The sequence below is a fragment of the Hemicordylus capensis genome, chromosome 6 (genome assembly GCF_027244095.1).
Source record: "Hemicordylus capensis ecotype Gifberg chromosome 6, rHemCap1.1.pri, whole genome shotgun sequence".
NCBI lineage: Eukaryota > Metazoa > Chordata > Lepidosauria > Squamata > Cordylidae > Hemicordylus > Hemicordylus capensis.
The window spans coordinates 17420273-17442367 of record NC_069662.1 but is presented as its reverse complement, the minus strand read 5'-3'; the positions used below and the strand labels follow the sequence as shown (position 1 = coordinate 17442367).

The window sequence follows — 22095 nt, the reverse complement described above, 5'->3', positions numbered from 1 at the left end:
CAGAAGCAAAGAACTCATTCAGCTTTCATGCAATCTCCTTATCCTCCTTAATAATCACTTTCATACCCTCATCATCTAAGGGGCCAACTGCCTCCCTGGCAGGTTTTCTACTTCTGATATATTTAAAGAAGTTTTTATTATTCCCCATGGCACTTCTAGCTATATGCTCCTCAAACTCTCTCTTTGCATCCCTTATTGTCTCTCTGCATTTCCTTTGCCAGAGTTTATGTTCCTTCTTGTTCTCTTCATTTGGGCAGGACTTCCATTTCCTGAAGGAAGTCTTCTTCCCTTTTAAGGGGAAGAAGTTATCTGGGCAGCAAGTAACCTGAACTGCAAAGGGGATTAGCTTCACACCTTATGTGGGGGCCCAGCTAAACAGACTCCAGACTAGCTGTTGCGAGTTATCTGGCATCCAGGTCATTTGGGAGTTAAGATGAACTCTAAAACTCCCCTCATACCCCCCCCCCCCCGAGAGATAACACCTGGCTAATGAAGCAATTCAGACAGGAATGGAAGACAGATAAGACAAGTGCAGCAGTCAGATTCCCTCACAATAGGGATGAGTCAGTGGCGTAACTTTGAAAAGGCCTCCATTGACACTTTTGATAGAATTACTGGGAGTGTCAGTCCCAGCACAGGATACTCTTTTGACGCATCTGCATAGTCTAGTTTTCATTACACTCAGCCTTCCACACAATAGGTGATTCACACACCTTCCTACTCAGGAAGGACGACCATCAGACCCACTACATTCACTGTTCTCTCTAGGGCGCCGGCGCGCACACCCTCACCCAGGTCCCCCTGCAGCAGTTTTGTCCTGCCGCCCAACCCCTCTCCCAGTCCGCGGCCAGGAAGCATTGCCTCATTTCCCCCCCTCTCCCTGGCCGGGTTGCGCAGGGCCTTCTCCGTCTCCTGTTCTGGCTGGGGGAGAGGGAGCCAGGGAGGCGGCACCTTGCAGTCTCTCAGAGGAGGACGGGCGGCGGCGGCGGCGGCGGCAGGAGGAGGAGAAGTCAGGCCGGCGTCCCTCCAGGAAGGATGGAAAGCCGTGGCTGGGGAGGAACTTCGGCGGGGAGTTCTCTGCCCTCCTCAGCCAATCCCTGCCCTCCTCCCCAGCCGCCTGGCTGCTGACCATTTCAGTGCTTTTTAACTGATCAAGTTTTTGTAAGTAAACCTGCTTGTTACATTTTCTTAGAGAGCAAGAAACGCTTTTATTCTGACCCTTGCAGATCGTTTACAGCTTTCCATCCCGGAAGCAAGCCGGGCCGCAGCTATTTGTATGCTAATGCCTGATAAGCGTTGTGCGAGGCGATCCTCCACTCCAGCAGGCAGCTCGTTACTTCCTGGTTGTGTCCAGCCCTTAGTTCTGTGTGGGGGACAAAGTTTCTCGTCGCTCCTTATGGAGGGAGGTGGGATATGTGTGTGGGACTGTCTGCAAGTAAAGTAAGCTTTGCTCTCCCAAAGGGCAAGAATGGGCATATTAAACAGTGGAATTTCCAGAACTGCTGTGTTCATTTTTCATATTTTGCTTTGGTAAATTCAAACCTAAATTCAGTGGGGAATAGATGATTGAGTGTGTGCAAATTGTTTCTGCCTTGTGTTTAAAACCTGAAAGGAGACAGACTGACAGAAGTGGAGGTCATGGGAGTACTGAGGAAGGGGGGAAAGACACTCTGTGTGTGCCCCCCCCCGCAATGTTGCCCCTGCTAACTTGGCAAAGAGGCACCTTTTAACGTGGTGATTCTCTTCATTTAGCAGGGGGAGAGTAACTGGCCCTCTCCACCCCCAGCACAGTACCTCCAGTGACTGTTGCTGGTGTCTATCTTATGTTATGTTGCTTCTTCAAGGTGGCAGGCAGGAATCTCTGCGAGATCTTCCCGGGAGGGAGGAGGAGGGAGAGTGATGGGATAGCTGAACCACCTGTCCACTCAGAACCACATTCTGAGTTTAGGGTAAAATTTGTAGCTCATACCGATGATGTTACATTACTGTTATCGAATGAAAATGAAATCTCTGTAATACTAGACCTCTTCTGGAAATATGGCAAGATCTCGGGCTCAGAATTAAATGCTGACAAAAGTGTATTTGTTAAAATGGACCCCGGACGCCAGCAACTCTCGTGCCTACCCATCTCTGAATGTAAAAGCGAAGGGGCCCCAGAGTCCAAACTGAGGTGGGTAGATACAGTAAACATTTGGGGGACTGAATATGGGATTAAGGAAAAAGTCTGGGGGGAAAATTGGACAGATTGGGAAGAAAAAGTAATGCTTCAAATCACCATGTGGAAAAAATGGAGCCTTGCCATGTACCAGAAAGCGGTTTACATCCGGACGTACCTGATACCCCCCCCCGCCCCGGTGCATAACCTGGCGGTAGTCTATCCTCCCCCGCTCGATCTCCTTTGGAGAGTTGAAAGCCAGATCTTCTGTCTAGTATGGCACACAGTGTCCTTCCCTTTGGCCCGTGCGGTAGCATTTAAGGGGGTTGAGCGGGGAGGCCTAGCCTTACCTGCCCTGCAACCCTATTTTGTAACTGAATTCATTTCCTACAATTTTGGAAACTGGATTTTCGTGAATGTCCATGATATGTCCAACCTCCTGCAAAAAAACTGAGTCTCACTTTTCGCTCTGCGTTGGTGTAAGTCAGCATGGGGCATAGCATGGTGGGGGAAAGGATCTTTCAATGGTAACATCACACAAGTATTAAAAAGAGAACACCCGGACTACTTGAGAGATTTGTTATTCACACTTTAAAAATGGAAGGTTGAACCCGATCTATTTAAAGGATCCTCCTCAGTTAAGCAGCTAAGGAAAACAATTTATGGAGAGATTCTTGAAGTGGGTTTTTAAAAACCTGATTTAGAACGTAAACGCTACAAACACCGCACTTCACAGTACTTGTTTCAACCCGATCACCCTATCGCTCTCTTTAAGGAGAAAAAAGTCCCTTTCCATTTATGGGAAACAAGGTGGCGCTTATACCACCAAGTACTACCACTTAATGCGGCTAAGCCATGGCTCCCAGAGGACCAGCAAGAGTGTCCTAAAATCACCTGCAAACAGAAAGTTAGTGAGCTAGGCAAAACATTCAGGGAAACCCATTCACATTTCTTAAAAGAGTGTGTGGTAGCCAAAAGAGTGTGGCAGGGAGTAAGCAAGCTGTAAGAGTGGCCTGATTTGGAAAAACAGACTTGGGAAGAACTAACCTCAGGTTTGAGTGATAGAACCTCTTTTCGAGGTCCCAGAAAGAAACCTTCAAGGAAACGGGACGGAATGGGTGCCCTCATACTAGGGAATTGGAACGTTCCCCTTCTCGTAATCAGATTAGTAAACCTGTATGTCATTTATGCAATGCTCCTGCATAGGAATAGGGAGGGAAGACGCGACCAAGAGGTTCACGCAGATGAGACAGTAAATCTCTTCTGGAAAAGTTTGTATGGTTATGTGCAAAAAGACAAGAGTATCTCTTCTAAACAGCAATGGGACAAATTATGGAAATGGAAGTTGGACGTAAACCCCCCCCCCCGCCCTCCGATTACCTGATGTGCCTTGTAATCCCCCATCCCCGAGTTACAGTACTACCTGCATATACTTCATAACCTTGTGGGTTTCCAAATCCTTGTGTGTAAATCTTTGTAGATATATGATGTACAAACAACCACTTTGTATATAATTGTGCTTTGGCAACGTACTGTATGCTTTGGTAGTTTGTTGGTTCAATAAAAAAATCTTGTCCTATTAAAAAATAAATAAAAATATTGTCCTGTCTTGGAGAAGCCAGGGAGGGAACTTGAAACCTTCTGCTCTTCCCAGAGCGGCTCCATCCCCTGAGGGGAATATCTTACAGTGCTCATACTTCTAGTCTCCCATTCATAGGCAACCAGGGCAGACGCTGCTTAGCTAAGGGGACAAGTCATGCTTGCTTCCACAAGACCAGCTCTCCTCTCCTCCTACATGCAGAAGGTTCCAAGTTCTCTCCCTGGCAGCATCTTTAAGATAGGGCTGAGAAAGACTCCTGCCTGCAACCTTGGAGAAACCGCTGCCAGTCAGTGTAGACCAGGGCTACACAACTCAAATGCCCTGGTGGGCTGGAACCATCCACAACTTGGTGTGCAGAGGCAGAGTCCATTTTAGCACATTATTTCATTATAATTAAAATTAGTATTAGTTACCTATGGATCTATTCCCCCTGTCAATGGACCCGTAGTTTCAACCAAGGATAGTGGCCAGAGAACAGGTCCTGTCCCTGCTCAATCAGTGGGGCCCCTAGAGTGCATGCCAGCCCCAAACAAATGTCAAGTCCTCTTGTCTCCCTAAATTGTTGTTGCTTTCAGGCTGCAATGCTAGGCATGCTTACATGGGAGTAAGCCTCACTGGGCACACCATGGAGCATATTTAAGCACTGGAAGATATTCCCCTTAGGGGATGGGGCTACTCTGGGAAGAGCAACTGCCTACTTGCATGCAGAAGGTTCCAGGTTCCCTCCCTGGCAGCATCTCCAAGATAGGGCTGAAAGAGTTTCCTGCCTACAACCTTGGAGAAGCCGCTGCCAGTCTGTGTAGACAATACTGAGCTAGATGGACCAGTGGTCTGGCTCTGTCTAAGGCTTGTTCCTATGTTCCTAAGGTAGGTTGGGCTGAAAGATATTGGCTGGTCCCAAGTGAGTGGGGATTTGAATCAGAGTCTTCCTATTCCTAATCTGACACTCTACCCACTACATCACACTGTCTCTTGTAAATTCTATTCTACAATACCTTTTGTTAAGGTGCCATTTACTTCACTAAAAATCATAGTGTTCTGTCTTTTCCCAGATGACCCAATTATTCTGTTAAATATAGCCACCTTATATGTTATTTATACTAGTAATTATGATGGTGTTTTAATATATCCAGGGAATCTCATTACTACATCCCATTGCATCTGGCGATGTTTTGAATCCATTTCCATGGTAGCATCTTTTATGTTAGTTGCAAGGAGGCACGCAATTCAGCCAAGCAATTACCACAGTGCTCGGTATTATGTTAAAAGGGAGGCTTAAGTTCCCTTTACTGTAAATACTGTAAAACCTTAGGTGAGGGGAATAAGCTGAGTCATGCTTACCCTAATAAGCAAGATAAAAGCGCACATTCAGGAGATGCAAATGCGAGGATGGATGAAATAAGATACTCCAGACTGCTGACCACTTAATTCAGAACTGCAGATGGTGCATTAGCACTGTATCTATAACCGTGTGGAATTCATATCCAAAAGTATGTGAATATGAACATGCCTAAATTGAAAGGAGCCAGTTATTTACACATTGTAGGCATGTATGTACGTTCCTATCTATTACATTTATATCCTGCTTTTCCTCCAAGGGACCCAGAGCAATGTACATGGTTATGTTTATCCTCACAACAATCCTGTGAGGTAGGTTACACTGAGAGATAAGTGATTGGCCCAGAGTCACCCATTGAGTTTCATGGCTGAATGGGGATTTAAACTCAGGTCTCCCGATCCTAGTCCAACATTCTAACCACTATACCACACTGGCTGTTTTTCCTGTTCTGCAGGAAGGATTCAACTGATTTGCTTTAGCTGTGAAGTGTGCCCGGAGGAGGCAGGGCTTGTAAAAAGAAACCCAGCAGAATATGAGCCCTGTTGAATCATACTAAGGTTGGCATCTTGTTTCCAACTGTGGTCAGCCACATTCCTCCCAGAAGTCCATGAGCAAGGTTCAAAGGCAACGATCTGCCCCTACTGCTTGTTGTTAGCATTTGATATCCAACATGGAGGTTTTATTTGGCTATCATGATTTTCAAAGGTCATTTGTTCCCTCCAGAGAAAAATACATCTCCCTAATCTGGTCTCCAGTGCATCCCACATACAGTTTAATGCAATTAAAACATTGCCGTAGCCTAGAAATATTTTATTTCTCCCAGTCCTAAGCTGTGTCCTATGGGATGGTGTAAAAGCTGGAATGGAACAGGTTGGAACAGACCCTTTCTGATTATAAATGAGGCAAAAAACATCGTGATGTGTAAGAGACACCTGAGAACAACATTTTAGACTCAAAACCTTTCAAATATTATAATTTCATTAGCATCTTCCCAACCTGAACCCATCTGGAACAGAATGGTACAGGCCAAAATGGACATTATACATTATCATGATTGTGCAACACAGTGGGGTATGTTAGATACACATGGGAACAATATTTTGCAAATTAAACCCATGCATTATTAAAATTTTATTAAGCCCTTCCCAGACAAAACCAATTTTTAATATTTAAAAAAAGAAAGAGACTAAACAACTGGTACTAAGCATCAAACACAGTCAGGTTCACATGTCACACAGGGCTAGGTAGGATGCAGAATTTAGTCACAAAACTTCTACAAAAACCACATTTTGATACCTGTTCTGGGTGATAAACAGTGTTCTGGAAAAAGAACTAGGAATGCCAGCTTCCAAACTAGATGGACCATCCAAAACTACAAGTCCCATAGGTCTAGATGGGAGAGATGCAGTAACAGAGTCAGCATGGTGTAGTGATTAGTGTTGGACTATGACCCAAGTTAAAATCCCCATTCAGCCATGAAGTTCACTGGGTGACTCTGGGCCAGTCACTTATCTCTCCTCCTAACTTACCTTGCAGGGTTGTTGTGAGGATAAACATGTACACCACTCTGGGCTTCTTGGAGGAAGAGTGGGATATAAATGTAGTAAAATGCACAAGCCAGAAATCTCGCACAAAATCTAGTTCTTCACACTTGTTTCAGGCAATAAACCTTATTCCAGAAAAAAAAGTGCAGAACTCCAGCTTCTTTTATCCAGACCCATCATGTTTCATTGGACTAGGTGGGATGCTGTTTCTGGGATGCTGTTTATTGCCTGGAATGAGTGGCAGAACATGGATTAAAAATCCTGTTGCCTCCTGAGGCGGTGCCAAGATGCCACTGACTATGCTAGCCCCCCAGCATTGGCTGAGGCCCCTGACACTGACACCCTAGGGGAAGAATGGCAGTTCAGTCCCCAAATAGCAAAGCAAAACCAGCTTGGTGAGAAAGCAGCAAAGCATGAGGTCTTGAGACAGTTAGAATGTAAGAACATCCCTGCTGGATCAGGCCCAAGGCCTATCCAGTCTAGCATCCTGTTTCACACAGTGGCCCACCTGATGCTGCTGGAAGCCTACAGGCAGGAGTTGAGGGCATGCCCTTTCTTCTGCTTTTACTCCCCTGCAACTGGTACTCAGAGGCATCCTGCCTCAGAGGCTGGAGGTGGCCCATAGTTCTTTAGTATTGAAGAACTACAAAGATTTGTTTAAAGAAAAGGTTACAAACAAATGTGAAAAAACCTGCAGCTTCATTTCAGCTATAGTTCGTGGCTGAGGAGAGAGACCAACACAAACAGCCATCTCTGGAGACAAAACTAATACTGGAAGACCAACGAGGGGAGGAGTCCAGCACTTTTATCCACACCCCTAACCCCCCTCCCCCAGTGGTCACTATGAGACATTGCAGCTGAGAGTTGATGCTGCCAGGGTCCTAGCTCCAACAGACACCAGCACTAGGAGGCTGTGCCAGCTCCACCTCCCTTCTGTCCATCTTTCAAATGCATTACTTTCTGGGCACATGGGGTTTTTAAAGTGCAGATTAGTGGTGAGGTAGTGAGGTGTTGGCTGGTAAAGCAAGTGCTTTTATTTATGAACATAGGAAGCTGCCTTCTACCAGGTTAGACCATCGGTCCATCTAGCTCAGCCCTGGAGTGGCCCCATCCCCTGAGGGGAATATCTTACAATGCTTACACATCCCCCATTCAAATGCAAGCCAGGGTGGACCCTGTTTAGCCAAGGGGACAATTCATGATTGCTACCACAAGCATTTTTATCCCACTCTTCCTCCAAGGAGCCCAGATCAGTATACATAATTAGGTTTATCCTCTCCATCACCCTGTGAGATTGATCAGGCTGAGAGATACGTGATTGGTCCAGAGTCACCCAGTGAGTTTTATGGCTGAACTATTTTATTGGTCCGAGTGCAGAGCATCTACAGCCCTAGTTTGGCCACCTCCTCCTCCAGCCTCCTCCCACTGGCCTGTTTCCTCCCACTCGCCCGCCTCCTCCTCCAGTCAGCTGGTGAGGCTCTGCTGCCGCCTCTGCCCATTGGCACGGCTCCACCCACTGCCTCCGCCCGCTGGCCACCTCCACCAGCCGCCACTGCTATTTTCTGTCCTGCTAGCCCCACCCAAATTACTTGCTGCTGGCAGGAACTCCCGTGAGTGGTGCCACCACTCTTGCGAGATTTCCACCACACATCCCCAGCAGCACATCTTGGAGAATTAAAGATATAGAAGACAGATGAGAATTTGAACTTGGGTCTCCCTAGTCCCAGTCCAACACTCTAACCACAGCACCCTCTAGAATGGCAGCTTCAGTTACTGCTGACTCACTAGCAGGACGGCTTTCTTTCTCAGTCTCTTTCCCCTCCTCCCACTGAGCAAGCCTGTTGGTGGAAGGCCAGTAGGAGAGGGGGATAGAAAGGGAGGGTGTGGAGGACCAGCTACCCCACCAGGCTACCATGTGAAGAGGAATAGCCCTCTATTCCTCCTACCCTTTTAACTGCTGCCACCAAGTGGCCTTTTGGTATGGCTGAGTCCACTGCAACAGCCCTTCCAAAACTGCAAAAACCCCAGACTGATCCTCAGTAGAGTGGAAAGGCCTATAGGCATGGGATGGAGACAATCAACAAGCTTCTACTATGTTTAGCAAGAAAGTTTTCGTTTTAGGGGGGGGGAACAAAATTTCTCAATTAAAACATTTCTTTCACAGAAAAATCCAACACAAAGCAGTACTTACAGAGCAGGGCAGGATAACGAAAAATCTGTAGCAACGTAATCACTGCCTGGTTCTATACAAGTCCTTATTCAGAGCCCTTTCTTTTCAGCTTCTGGCTGGCTGGGCAGACTTCTTTGTTCAGATAGCACAGGTCTGGGGCTCAGTCCAGCCTGGCTCCCTTTCTCTTCCAGTGATTCTGGCTCGCAGTCTTTTCTACTTCTTGCTGGCTGGGCAAACTCTAGCAGACTTCAGCTCTCTGGGCTGCCTTTCTTCAACTCTCCTTTCTACTTCCACTGCAGCCACTGCTCTCAAGGCTCTTGCTGCTCTCACCTGCAGGACTCTCCTCCAAGACTCAGTTGACTTCCCAAGACACTCCCAATATATGCAGTTTCTCTGCCCATTAGCTCTTCAGCCCAGCCAATAGGAACCAAAAAACCCCATTCCCTCTCTTTTAAAAAATCTCCTTTCCCTCCAAAAACCTACTGTCGCAATGCTAAACCAAATGTGAAACTATAGAAAAACAAGATTGAACTTTTGACCCAGTACAGAGACCAGCTAACATACAGGGGCGTAACTATAATAGGGCAAGGGGAGACAGTTGTCTGGGGGCTCACTGCCTTGGGGGCCCCCCAGAGGCAAGTCACATGACTGACTCCCCCAGCCGCGCACCCGCCCGGGCTTCCTTCAGTTGTATTCGTCCTCTGAAATGGATGTGAGCCTTAAGACCTGGAGCATGTCTTTCTCTAGTACCATTAACTGACTTGCATCGTCCACAATTTACAAAATCTTTTAAAAAACAATTTAGGATGATGTTATATTTACAACGGAGAAGGGGTTTGTGTCTCATTCCTTCACAGAGGGCAACAGGGCAGCATGGAGAGTAGCAGCAGCAGGCAGGTGAGGTGACACCTGTGGGCAGTGGGGGCGGGGCGGGACACCTGTACTGGGCACCCCATGGCACAGGTGCCTCTTTAGGCCATCACCTCACCTCACAGCCACCTGTGGGAGTTTTGTGGCTGACTGCATTGCTTCTAGAGCAACTTGTGACTTTGGTTATTTATTTATTATTTTTATTTTTGCATTTTTATACCGCCTTTCGTTAAAAGATAGCCCCAAGGCGGTTTACAAAAGTTAAAAACATACAATAAAAACACAATAAAAACATCATGCTACAAGTATAAAAACATATAAAAACAGGCATAAAACAATACAACAGATAAAAACACCCAGAAGCAGCAGTAAAAACGATTATGTAAAAGCCTGGGTAAAAAGCCAAGTCTTTACAAGCTTTCTAAAAGCCGTGATGGAGTCCGAGGAACGAATGGCCACTGGGAGAGCATTCCAGAGTCTGGGGGCAGCAACAGAGAAGGCCCTGTCCCGAGTGCACGACAGCCGGGCCTCTCTCATTGTTGGCACCCGGAGCAGGGCCCCCTCAGATGTCCTCGTCAAGTGGGCAGCAACCCTTGGGAGCAGGCGGTCCCTCAAATACCCCTGCATAGCTTGAGTGGTTGGTCTGCATAGCTCGAATGTTTTCCAGAATAAGGTTTCCAAACCTTATTCTGTGCTCCAGAATGTGTATTTTGTAGATGTTTTGCCATTTACCCACCTAGTACTGTGTGGTATGTGAATCTTTTTTGCTGCCTTAGAATCGGTTGTTCCAAACTCTCTTTTGTTAAGAATGGGGTTTGGCTGGGAAAGGACTCATAAGATTTAATAATGCATGGACTACTGTATTTCCTAATATTTATTTATCTATCATATTTTTATACCGTCTGATATATACATCCTTAGGCGGTGTACAAAATTTAAAACAATATTTAAAAATCAGCACAGATTAAACTACACGAAACAAAACAGTAGCATAAAACAGAAATAAAAACAGTAGCATGAAACAATTATTAAAACAAATTATTAAAATTAATTCTAATTAAAAGCCTGTGAGAAGTGAGAAGTGAGGGTCTTCCTGAAAACAAACAGAGAAGGAGATGCTCTTATTTCAGCAGGGAGCATATTCCAAAGTCCTGGGGCAGCCACGGAGAAAGCCTGGTCCTGGGTTGCCACCAAATGAGCCTGTGGCAACTGTAACCACACCTCTCCAGAAGATTGTAAGGCAGCAGGGTTCATGACAAAGGAGGCACTCTCTTAAATACCCTGGACCCAAGCTGTTAAGGGCTTTATAGGTAATATAAACTTTGTATTTCAGCACTTTGCATTTCACCCAGAAACATATCAGCAGCCAGTGCAGTTCCCTTAAAACCAGTGTTATGTGGTCCCTTCGTGTTGTCCCAGAGACCAATTTGGTTGCCACATTCTGTATCAATTGTAGTCTCTGGACTACGTACAAAGGCGGCCCCATATAGAGTGCATTATAGTAGTCAGGCCTGGAAGTTACCAGCATATGTTGTACCACTGTTTTAAGGTCATTTACCTCCAGAAATGGATGTAGCTGTTGTATCAGCCAAACCTGATAAAAAGTGCTCCTGGTCACTGCCTCAACCTGACAAACCAGGGAGAGCTTTGGGTCCAGGAGCATTCCCAAGCTACGTACCTGATCTTTCAGGGGGAGTGTAACCCTGCCCAGAACAGGCAGATCTAAACCATCTCTTGGGTCCCACTCCACACAGTCAGTACCTCTGTCTTATTTGGATTCAACTTCAGTTTGTTATCCCTCATCCAGCCCATTACCACCTCCAAGCAGGCATTTAGAGAAGATATGCCATTTCCTGATGAGGTTGACATGGAGAAATAGATTTGGGTGTCATCGGCATATTGATAACACCCAGCACCAAACCTCCTGATAATCTCTCCCAGCGGTTTCATGTATAAGTTAAAAAGCATTGCAGACAGTATGGAGCCTTGTGGAACTCCACACTTTAGTTCTCGCTTTGCAGCACAGCAGTCTAGAAATGACATCATCTGGAATCTACTAGAGAGGTAAGAACGGAACCACTGTATAACAGTGCTACCCAACTGCACTTCCTTCAGGAGGTCCAGAAGGATACCATGGTCAATGGTATCAAATGCTGCTGAGAGATCCAAAAGGATCAGCAGAGTCACACTCCCTCTGTCGATAGCCAGTTGGAGATCATCGATCAGGCCGACCATGGCAGTTTCAACCCCATAGCCCACACGGAAGCCAGTTTAAAATGGGTCTAGATAATCTGCATCATCCAAAACTGCCTGGAGCTGAGAGGCCACCACCCACTCAGTCTCCTTGCCCCACCATGGAAGACTGGAAACAGGTCTGTAATTTGTTAACTATGAGGGATCCAATGTGGGTTTCCTCAAAAGTGGTCTAAGTGGTCTACTTGGAGAAGTTGGACCTGACCTCAGTCACTCATGCATTGGTAAGATCCAGATTGAACTACTGCAATGCACTCTATGTGGGGCTGCCCTTGAAGATTGTTCAGAAGCTTCAGCTGGTTCAGAATGCTGCCGCAAGGATGCTCGTGGGTGCGAGTTGCTTCACGAGTTAATACTGCGTCAGCTTCACGCATCCTGCGTCAGCTTCATTGGCTACCGGTCCGCTTCCTGGCTAGATTCAAGGTGCTGGTATTGACCTTTAAAGCCCTACACGGCTTGGGGATGGGGTACCTGTTGGACTGCATTTGCCCATATGAATCTGCCAGGGCCCTCCGCTCATCATCTCAGGCCCTGCTCATGGCCCGCCACTAACTGAGATCTGGTTGGCGGGGACTAGAGACAGGGCCTTTTTGGTTGTGGCCCCTCAGCTTTGGAACACCCTCCCTGAAGAGCTTCGCCATGCTCCCTCCGTGTTAAAAAAAAATCTATAAAAATACACCTTTTTAAGGGGGCTTTTTAACACTCAATTTTTGTGTGTTATCTGATAGGTAGCTTTTCATAATTTTCAGTTTTTAGCTTATAAAATAACCTTTAATTTGAACCTAATAATGATTGTGGTTTTTAATCTGACAACTTTTTTGTTTAATTTAATTACTTTTATTGTATCTTGTATCTATCTTATTGTTGTGAGCTGCCCCAAGCAGTAGTGCACTGGAGGGCCAGGGTATAAATATTTTCAATCAATCAATCAATCAATCAAAATAGCTTAAGACAAAGAGGCATCCTGTCCTCTCTCAGAGAAGCATTTATATTTACCAGACCCTCTCTGATAATATAATTACCAGATGTGGTAAGCCAAGTTGGACAGGGGTCTACAAGGGTAGACTAATCTAAGGAGTAGTGCTGGTCTTGTGGTGGGAAGCATGAATGTCCCCTTTGCTAAGCAGGGTCCACCCTGGTTTGAATTTGGATGGGATACTACATGTAAATGCTCCCCTTAGATGGAGCCGCTCTGGGAAGAACAGGAGGTTCCAAGTTCCCTCCCTGGCATCTTCAAGTTAGGTCTGGGAGGGACTCTTGCCTGCAACCTTGGGGAAGATGCTGCCAGTCTGTGTAGACAATACTGAGCTAGATGGTCCAATGGTCTGACTCGGTAGAAGGCAGCTTCCTATGTACTACTTTTTATTGCAGAAACATTATTTATAAACGTCCGTTCCGTTCCGGATGAGTTCTGGTTGGGAAAGAGGTTAATAAAAGTATACTATTGGAAGAGTTTCTTTGCGCTCTAGCTCTGTTCTGAAGCATCTCTATCACATTCCGCGGTGTTTTTTTTCTTTTCTTATTGCCTCCGTTATATTTAGAAAGACCCGATCTGGCCTGTTCCGTCCCAGCCGTTACACCGCCCCCTCCTCTCTCCCACCTCAGGGATGCCCACCCTGATGAAGCGCCAAGCCCCGTCCTCCTTTCCCATAGAGCCCCGTGTTAGTCGACCCTCCAGGGCCTGAAGTTTTGGCACATTCGCTGTGACTCACGAGCGTTTCTCACACCTTCCTGGCTCAGCGGTAGGAGCGTGAGAGTGGGGTGAGGTGGGGCGAGATTGTGACGCATATCCCGGGTAGGGGGAGAGCGGAGAGATACTGGCGAGAGCAGAGTGGCGTGAGCTCCCCCAAAACAGTGCCCAGAAGAGGCGCCCCCCGGCTGGTGCCACGGCTTGTATGAGAGGGCGATGGAGAGAACCTAGCACCGAAATCATTCCGCTGCGGGCAGAAAACCATGTCCAGCCTCTAAGTGTTTTTCTTTTTCTTTTTCCATATCTCCCATGCATAGAAAACTGCTGTGGAGGGGGCCAAATTGCCCCTCCTCCCTGGAGGCTTTCTGGTCCTACTGATGGTGCATTTTTAGTCTGGGATGGTCAGGGTGAATTTTGCAGCATTGGCGTCTCCAGGACAACGCCTAGGTGGGTCACGCTCTTGCTTGTGGGGAGGAGAAACTGCGCCGGAAGCAGAGGCGGGAGGGGGAAATCCGGGGTTTTTCAGGCCCTCCCCCGCCTCCGCCTCCTCCTCCTTCGCGAGCCGCGGCGTGTGTCACTGGCTCTGACGACAGCATCCTCCCCCGCATCTCGTCGCCATGGCAACTCTTTGTTACCTCCAACGCTCGAGTGGTCCAGCAAGGGAGGGGGCTGGCAGGGGTGGTATATAGGCAACTCTGGGGGGGAGCCAGGGAAGGAAACTCCAGATCCCCACCCAGCAGGAAGGAGCAAAGAGAGAGAAGCTGGGAGTGAAGGAAAGAAGCAGAGCCAGGAGGGCAGAATAATATATTTATATATTATTATTTATATATAATAAATTATATATGCACTTAGAAAGAGCTCTGTTCCGAAGGAGAGAAGGAAGGAAGGGAATAACATCATCGAATCAGAAATAGGCAATTCAGACTCTTTCCCACTCTCAGCCTTCTTCCCCAAAGGCATTTTAGGTGGGCCAAAGGGGAGAGTTGTGAGAGCCAAAGCCTCCCCTGAAAGACAGCAAGAAACTCACTGGTAATTTATTTATTTGCTTATTAAATGTGGAGTTGTCTGGAATAGAAGGAGGGGTTGATTTTGGCATTGCTATTTATATGTGCACAGGGGATCTTGATTTCTGAGGTGGGGCAGAGATGAGGCCTTGGAATGGGAGGAAATGGGGGCGGGGGGAATCTGGGAAGGGTGAGGATTTGGGTAATTGGGAGTGGTTTGGAGTTCCAGGTTCAGGAACATCTGATATGTTAATTGCAAGTGGCAATTGTGTTTTTGGGGCATTTGAGTGGAATAAATTGGGGTGATGAGGAGAGGGGGGAATGTAAAATATGTTGGATCAGATTTTGTTAACTATATGGTAGACAGATTTGAGGTATACATATACAAGATCAACAGCACACCTTTCCCCCCAAAGTAGTTAGCACACAATAACTACCACACCCTTCTTCTCTGTCCATAGAAACTAACGTGGCTCAGAGTCATGAATACATACACACACACACACACACACACACACACACACACACACAAACAGGGAGACAAATCCACCCAACTGCCATTCTTTTACTACCATAACTGTACAGCAGAATTGTTACATCTTGAGAACGTGAGATTTCAGGGGGAACGGATTTGAGGTTTAACAGTTTTTCGGGTTGGTTAAGAGACAGAGGGCTCAGAAATGACATGGGAAATGAAAATGTGGGAGAAGGGGGAGAAAGGTGACTCTGTTTCTGGACAGATTTGGGGTTTTATGGGGAAGGAATGGTTGCTTGACGTTTGGGTTAAAGGGAAGAGTTTGGGGGGCCTTGTTTGTCAGGTGAGGCTGAGTTTTCAAGGCTCAAATCTGGAACATGGGGCTGAATTAAGGACTAACATTTGGAATGTCCAAGTAAACAGAAAGTGTTAAACATTGGACTAAGGTTTAGATAAGTGCATGAAAATTATGCATCTTTCTGGGGTGCTGCTGAGCTTAGGGACCAGAGAGGTGTGTATCTTTAGGCAACAGACAATTAGGAGATGCGTGCTTGGATATTTGTGTATTTTGAAGTTTGTAAAGAATATTATTCAAAACATCATAGGCATATCTGAAGTCAAAGGTGTTTGAGGGTGAGATATTTTGAAGGGAACATACAGGATGAAGAGATTGTAGGCAGAAGCTAGAAGAAAGGGTTCAGAATTTCTAGAAAGTCAACCTCCTGGACCTGACAGACTCCTTGAGTCAGGAGATGTTATGTCAAAACTGGTGAAAGGTGGGGTGGGGTGTAGGGGGATATCCATTTTCAGTTAGGGGTTTTTGAATAGCAGTTATAAGACATGTATCCAGTATCATCCTTCAAAAATTATATATTCTGGGTTCATTCATCTGGAATACCTAACTCTTTCTTCCTTACTCATGTTAGAATGATTATACCAGATATAAGCATACATGGAAAAAGCAGAGAAATGCTTTGTCAGAAGTCAGAAATTACCTTGACTGTGGCCGTAGAAAAGTGGCAAAGGCATGTTAAGGAGTAACTAATTTGTTCTTTTAGATTCTGCCTGTCTTCCATCATAGAGCTCAGGACAGCTTGCATGGGAGTTCCCAGGCACTGATCAAATCCAAACCTCCTTATCTTCAGTGGGGTTGCTGCATTCTCTGCCTTCAGACCACAGCACTGGTCCAGGGTGCTCAGTGCCTTTTAAGTATTAGCTCCATGTTGTCCTCACCCAATTTTCAAGCATGGTTGCTTTTTGACAGCACTACATTTTAGAAAGGTGTCAAGAACGGTTATTTGAAGTGTCAAAGTAAAGAAAGTAAGGAAATGAGGTAGAACGAGTTGTGGAGTGTGTGTGTAGTTTAAGGTAAGGTTTAAAGTAAGTTTAAGGCTTAAGGACCAGTTATTGTTGCACAGGATGGCATAACTGAGGGAGTCTCTTGCAACCAGTGTGGTATGTCAGGATGTGGTATATCCCAGTGAGCAGCGGCACATCCCAGCAGGAATGATCCCTGATTCCTACAGGATGCATTAATAAATCCTAGTATACCCATGTTCTAAAACATCCTTGTTAGATATCAATTATATATTGACAGCACACCTCAGATTCCAAGACAACCCAGTATGTCCCATTTAGAACCAGAACAGACTGGTATTTATTAATGGAAGGGTCTTTATTTGCATTTCAGTGATGTTCTTGTGGGTGTTTATTGTGGAGGGGTTAGGGAGTTGGATAGTCGAATGTGGGGATGCAGTGTTGGAGGGAACGGGAGAGCAAAAGCTGTGGGGAGCAATGTATAGAAATGTGCTTCCCCTCCTTGTATAGGGGAGGGGGAAACCTCTGATGCAAAACCACCTCCCTCCCAAAGCATTAATAATCACAAAATATGAGTCATGAATTAACCTTGAAAGCTTCCCCACCCCATTTTGAGTTCATGACTGTATGAGCGGGTGAAGGCTGCAAACAGAAAAGGGGCATTGACAAGAGGAGGTGGAGAGCACTCAGGGGTTAGTAAAGAGTCCACTGTCCCTTTAAGAGGCTGTCCACTCTCTCCTATGCCTCCATTTTCCCGTCTTTTCCATCATCCCTCTTCTGCGCATCATTCCTGCAGCATCATAGTTTCTAGCTCTTTCCCTCCCCCACCCCAGCGTCTAGCCCTTGAAAGCAGGGGTCCTCACGGGATGGTGGGGGCAGCCGAGAGCAGCTGCTAGGGGGCTCCGAGGGAATGACTGAGGTAGGATTATTGGGAGATGTTTGACTTGGAACAGAAGTAGAACTTGTGGCGTATCTCCTTCCCTCCATCTTTCATGCCTTCTTTTACTTACTTTGCTCTGTCTGCCTATCTATCCATCTGCCATTTCCCCATATTTCAGTTCACTCAGCCTATCCATCCCTTCTGTCTACTCTAAAAAAATAATTTCCAGCTCCTGCCCCAAATTCACCTCATCACCTTTAAGAGGATTTTACTTTGATTCTACATTTGTTAAGATAGGGAGATATCAGGAAAGGGGTCAGAATGAGGGCATGGGGGAGCTTTTGATCAGTGGAGCCTGGCTAGCCTAATCAAGTGCTCACAGCATAAGTGAAAGAATTAAAACAATGGGATTGGGCCCCTTTTACTAGAGAATATAAATGCTTAAGATGTTTGCCTCTCTCCTTTCCCCACAGCTGTTATGTACGCTGAACCATCCACTATGAATTTCCGGAACCACGGCTTCTTCCGCCGTTCTCCACCCCCTTCTGTGGCCAAACCACCCCCAACTGCTGGGAATGCTTTATCTGTCTTAGGAGGCATTGCTCAAATCTCCCCCTGCCTCTACCTCTGCTCTGGCAACGCAGCATCCAACAGACATATGGTCTACTCTAGGGCAGTGACTTGTGTAGTGAATGCCACCATGGAAATCCCCAATGCCAACTGGCCAGATATTGACTACGTCAAGGTGCCTGTGCCCGACCTTCCTCATGCTCCGCTGTCCTTGTACTTTGACTCTGTGGCAGATAGGATACACCAGACAGGGAAGAAGAATGGAAGAACCCTTGTCCATTGTGTGGCAGGTGTAAGCAGGTCAGCCTCCCTCTGTATTGCCTATTTAATGAAATACCACCGATTGAGTCTCTTGGATGCCCATGAGTGGGTGAAGAGCAGGCGGCCCGTTGTAAGGCCTAACGTGGGCTTCTGGAGGCAACTGATTGAATATGAACGCAAACTATTTGGCAAGAACACCGTCAAGATGGTGCCCTCACCCATCGGCTTGGTTCCAGATGTCTATGAAAAGGAGACCCGTGGGCTTGTCCCCTTGTGGAACTTAAGATAGACACTGAGTGACTTTGGGAAGGTGATTGGGTGGTGGGCTGGTTGGATATATGATGAAAGTGTTTCACCATAGTAGGACCTTAGTATGACCTTCCAACATGATGGACCTTGGTAAGAAATTGTTATTGTAGTCTTTTGTAAGACCTTGCAATATGATTAGATCATGAAAATACCTGAGTTGCTTGGACTGTCCAGTATGGTAGATTCTGATCTTTGGTCAGAATCGGTGACAAACATCACTAAGAACTTATATCTTATAGGAAGTAAGATTTCTATTTAGAGCAGGGGCTCCAAGATCTGAATATATTTCTCTTCTCTTAGCAAGGAGGGGAGAAAAATTTAATCTGTTGGAGACAGAGCATCATAACCGCTTCCCAGCAATAGGGCCTGGGCTTGCTTAATTTTTAATAAACACAATACACTTCCCCCCTCAGGGACAAACATTAATGTTGACATAGCTCCAAAGGCACAATATTCAAACATTGCTCCACCAATAAGAGGGCAAAATAATAATAATTAAAAAACCCTGAAGAGAACAGAACTTCCAACAGCAGATGAAACACTTCAACTCCAGAAAGAAGAGGGAGACTTTAATGCAGTGGTGTTCATTGTGCAGGCTACAACTTTGCCTGCGGGTGTTGTGAATACTATTGTTTTAGAATACTGTTCCAACCTAGGGAGAGAAGGAAATTCAAACTCACCCGGGCGAGGGAAAAATATTTAATATTACCTCTGTACAGGGTCCAGTCGAAACCGGAGAGTAAATGCCAGCAAGGAGGATGGGTTTTAACTGGAATGGGGTAGAAGCTGAAATCTCTCTAGTGATTGTGCAGATTACAGTTCAATATCAAAAGTCTCCCTCCCTCAGGAACTAAGTGACTTCTGAAGGGGATTTGGTGGTACGTATAGAAAAGGGAATGAGCAGTTTTCTAATATCTTAACACGGGAGCAAATGTTCCAAAGACAAGCTTCTGTAATTGAAACTATAGAAATAAAAAAGGTATAAAACACCAAAAGCTTTAATGCTACAAAGAAAAGTTAATCCCAGTGGATGGTAGTGTGGCACGATTCTTGGGGACGAATGTAATGTCTGAGGAAATAGGCTTTTGGTCTGAATATTTGTGCGAGGGACAAATTTCAAGCAAAAAGTTTCAGTCCAAGCTGGTGGTGGCTTCCATTTGAAGAAGAGTTCTGAAAACACTGTGGTGTGGAACATGGAGACGTTTCCAAAGTTGAGCAAATCTGTTAAAATGTACCCAGTTTGCTCAGTGCAAACAGTTTACTATCTACAAAACCTGGACTTATACTGCACTAAAAAATTCACGTACTCTGTGCAGACCAGGTTTTGGAAACTAGAAATGCTATTTTTCCACATAAATTGCTCTCTAAATGCAGATTACAGAGTGCTTTGAAGAGGCTGTTGAAGGGCTCAGATTTTGCATTTTAAATCCTCATTCCTTAAAGAATCTATGGACTCATAGTCTTTGCTGTGAAGAAATGCGTTGTGAAGTAATTGCATGTTCCCTCCACATCGGATATACTCTGCTATCAGCATTCACCAGCCCCGTGTATTAAAAACAGAAAAGCCATCTTTCTAGAACTCTAAACATTAATTCAGGATTCTGTCATTGTAAAAACAGCCATTTAGTAGTGGTTTCACAACAATTGTTACTTTCAAGAACAAGACGTACATCTCATCCTCACATTTTGAGAAGTTTCAGTTTTCACTTACTGTTCAGAGCAATTTCCTGCCAAAACTCTGCTAGGAAGGCCAAGTTAGAAAATTCTAGAAGCACAGTTAAAGAAGCTGTTAGTTCAGATGTTGTAGCTGCAAAAAGGGTTGTTGTTTCTTGGCAGAATATTTCAAAAGTATTCCACCTTGTGTATGTATGTGTGGGAGATTTTGAATGCTTCCCCTTGCACAAAACCTCCACTCTATAAACACAGAGAAGTATTAAAAAAATATTTCCAGAAGAATAGTTAGCTAAGCTAGATATATACACCAGACAAAGTTTGTCTCTGTATAACCAAGCAATTTGGGAAGGCATCATGTACTGGAAGGTAGGTTGTTAATTCCCTCAGCGAGGGGCAACATTAGGGATTGGGCATGGGCCCAGACTTATCGAAAGGCCCACTTGGCCAACTCCTGAAGTCCTAGTCCTTAGGAGGACACCTGCTGCTGCCCACCATGCGCACGCCCCTCACCCTCCATGGTATGTGGCTGGAAAAGCCCACTGGGCAGCCAACGGATACAGGCCACGAAGAAGCTGCAATATGGAGAACCACCCAACAGCCAGTCAGGGGTGCGAGGTCCAGCACACAACGGGGTATCCCGGTGCAGGGCCTTTGCCTCAGGGTCCTCCTGCAACCTGGCACTGACCATGCCTCCACATTTATCATGAAGAAACTAAAGTGCCTATATGTCAGCTAGGGGTGAAATTGGCATGTGAATATAGACAATATTGGATCTTTGGAAACGTGGATCATGCAACATTCAGACAGACAATATTCTTTCTCTTCTTCCCAATGGCTGACATGAGGAGCATTACTCAAAGTAGTCCTGTTGGAATTGAAAGGACAAGTTAGGCGATGCCTTTTAATTAAAAGTGTCCTTTTAATTTCAACGGGCCTACTCAGAGAGTGATTTTCCTCATGTCATAGTATATATTTGTAGCTTTGCATTATTTCAGAGGGTTCAACTTGCATTGTTATGTAAATATAGGTGTCATTTTTCTGACAGGAAAAAGCCCCTCTTAACATCTGAGACAATTTTTGGTTTTTCTTCTGCAAACTTTGTCCAGAGCTTCCCTTGGTCAAACTTACTAGCAGTTGAAAGCTTGCTTAAGAAAGGTACCACCAGCTGGAAAAATTATGTAGATTTTGAACCCACACCACAAATGTCCCTCTTGATATCTATTCTTGAAAATATACAACACCAGAAGTATATTAGTGGTGAGCAAAGAAAGGTTAGTTAACTCTTCTGCAATATGGTGATGTGGGAACTTTCCAAAAAACCAAACTTTTTAAAAAACTTATTTTTTGCTTTCCACATTCCCAGGATTCTCCCTATCTTCCAAATCTGTTTTTCAGCTATTCAAACAGTATTGTTAGAGAAAGTATTTGAAGCTGAAAGTGGAAGTGTGTGTGTGTGTGTGCTCTTCCTTGTATCCCCAAGACAATTCTGAAGAGTAGGCACAGAGCCCTGGGAAGTATAGAAGGGTCCTTAAGTCTTACAAAATTGCTGGCATTTTAATGGATAGCTATACACAACAGAGACAAATCAATGTAGCCTTGGCCACCAGACACCTCTCTCTGTATTGGGCCCACAAACAGAATTTCAGCTATCTAGGGAAGGAGCTTGTTACAGGGCTGGAGCATATGTTGGTCTTCCTTTTGAGTGGTAAATCTATATACATGTATCTAAAGTCTCTGCAGTTCTGTATACTTTGTACATACTAGAGGACTAAAAGAAAAATTTCTAAAGTAATGTTAGGGTTTCTTATAGTTTCAGCTCAATGAAAAAAATCTTAATAAAAATTTAAACAAGCTGTTTCATGCAGTGTAAAGGTCTGTGGATTGTTAAGGTTTCATGAATTTTTGGATCTCTGAGTGGCAAGAGAAAAGTGAAGCAACTATGAGGGAGGGAACAAGTATGGAGTCTGTACTGGGTTAAATGGCT

The 22095-nt window shown here is 45.4% G+C and overlaps 1 protein-coding gene across 4 annotated transcripts; it reads left to right on the top strand.

The window, feature by feature from the left end:
- Positions 1-953: 953 nt before the first annotated feature.
- Positions 954-21964, top strand: LOC128331667 (dual specificity protein phosphatase 14-like). 4 transcript variants are annotated; one of them, XM_053265355.1, is made up of 2 exons: positions 954-1161; positions 17771-21964. In XM_053265355.1, the coding sequence occupies exon 2, from the start codon at positions 17776-17778 to the stop codon at positions 18415-18417; it is 642 nt and encodes a 213-aa protein (XP_053121330.1). In that variant the 5' UTR covers positions 954-1161; positions 17771-17775; the 3' UTR covers positions 18418-21964. The 4 variants fall into 4 exon arrangements, with proteins under 4 accessions (XP_053121330.1, XP_053121326.1, XP_053121327.1 ...); XM_053265351.1 differs by lacking the exon at positions 954-1161 and adding an exon at positions 13717-14068; XM_053265352.1 differs by lacking the exon at positions 954-1161 and adding an exon at positions 14102-14650.
- The last annotated feature ends 131 nt before the right edge of the window (positions 21965-22095 follow it).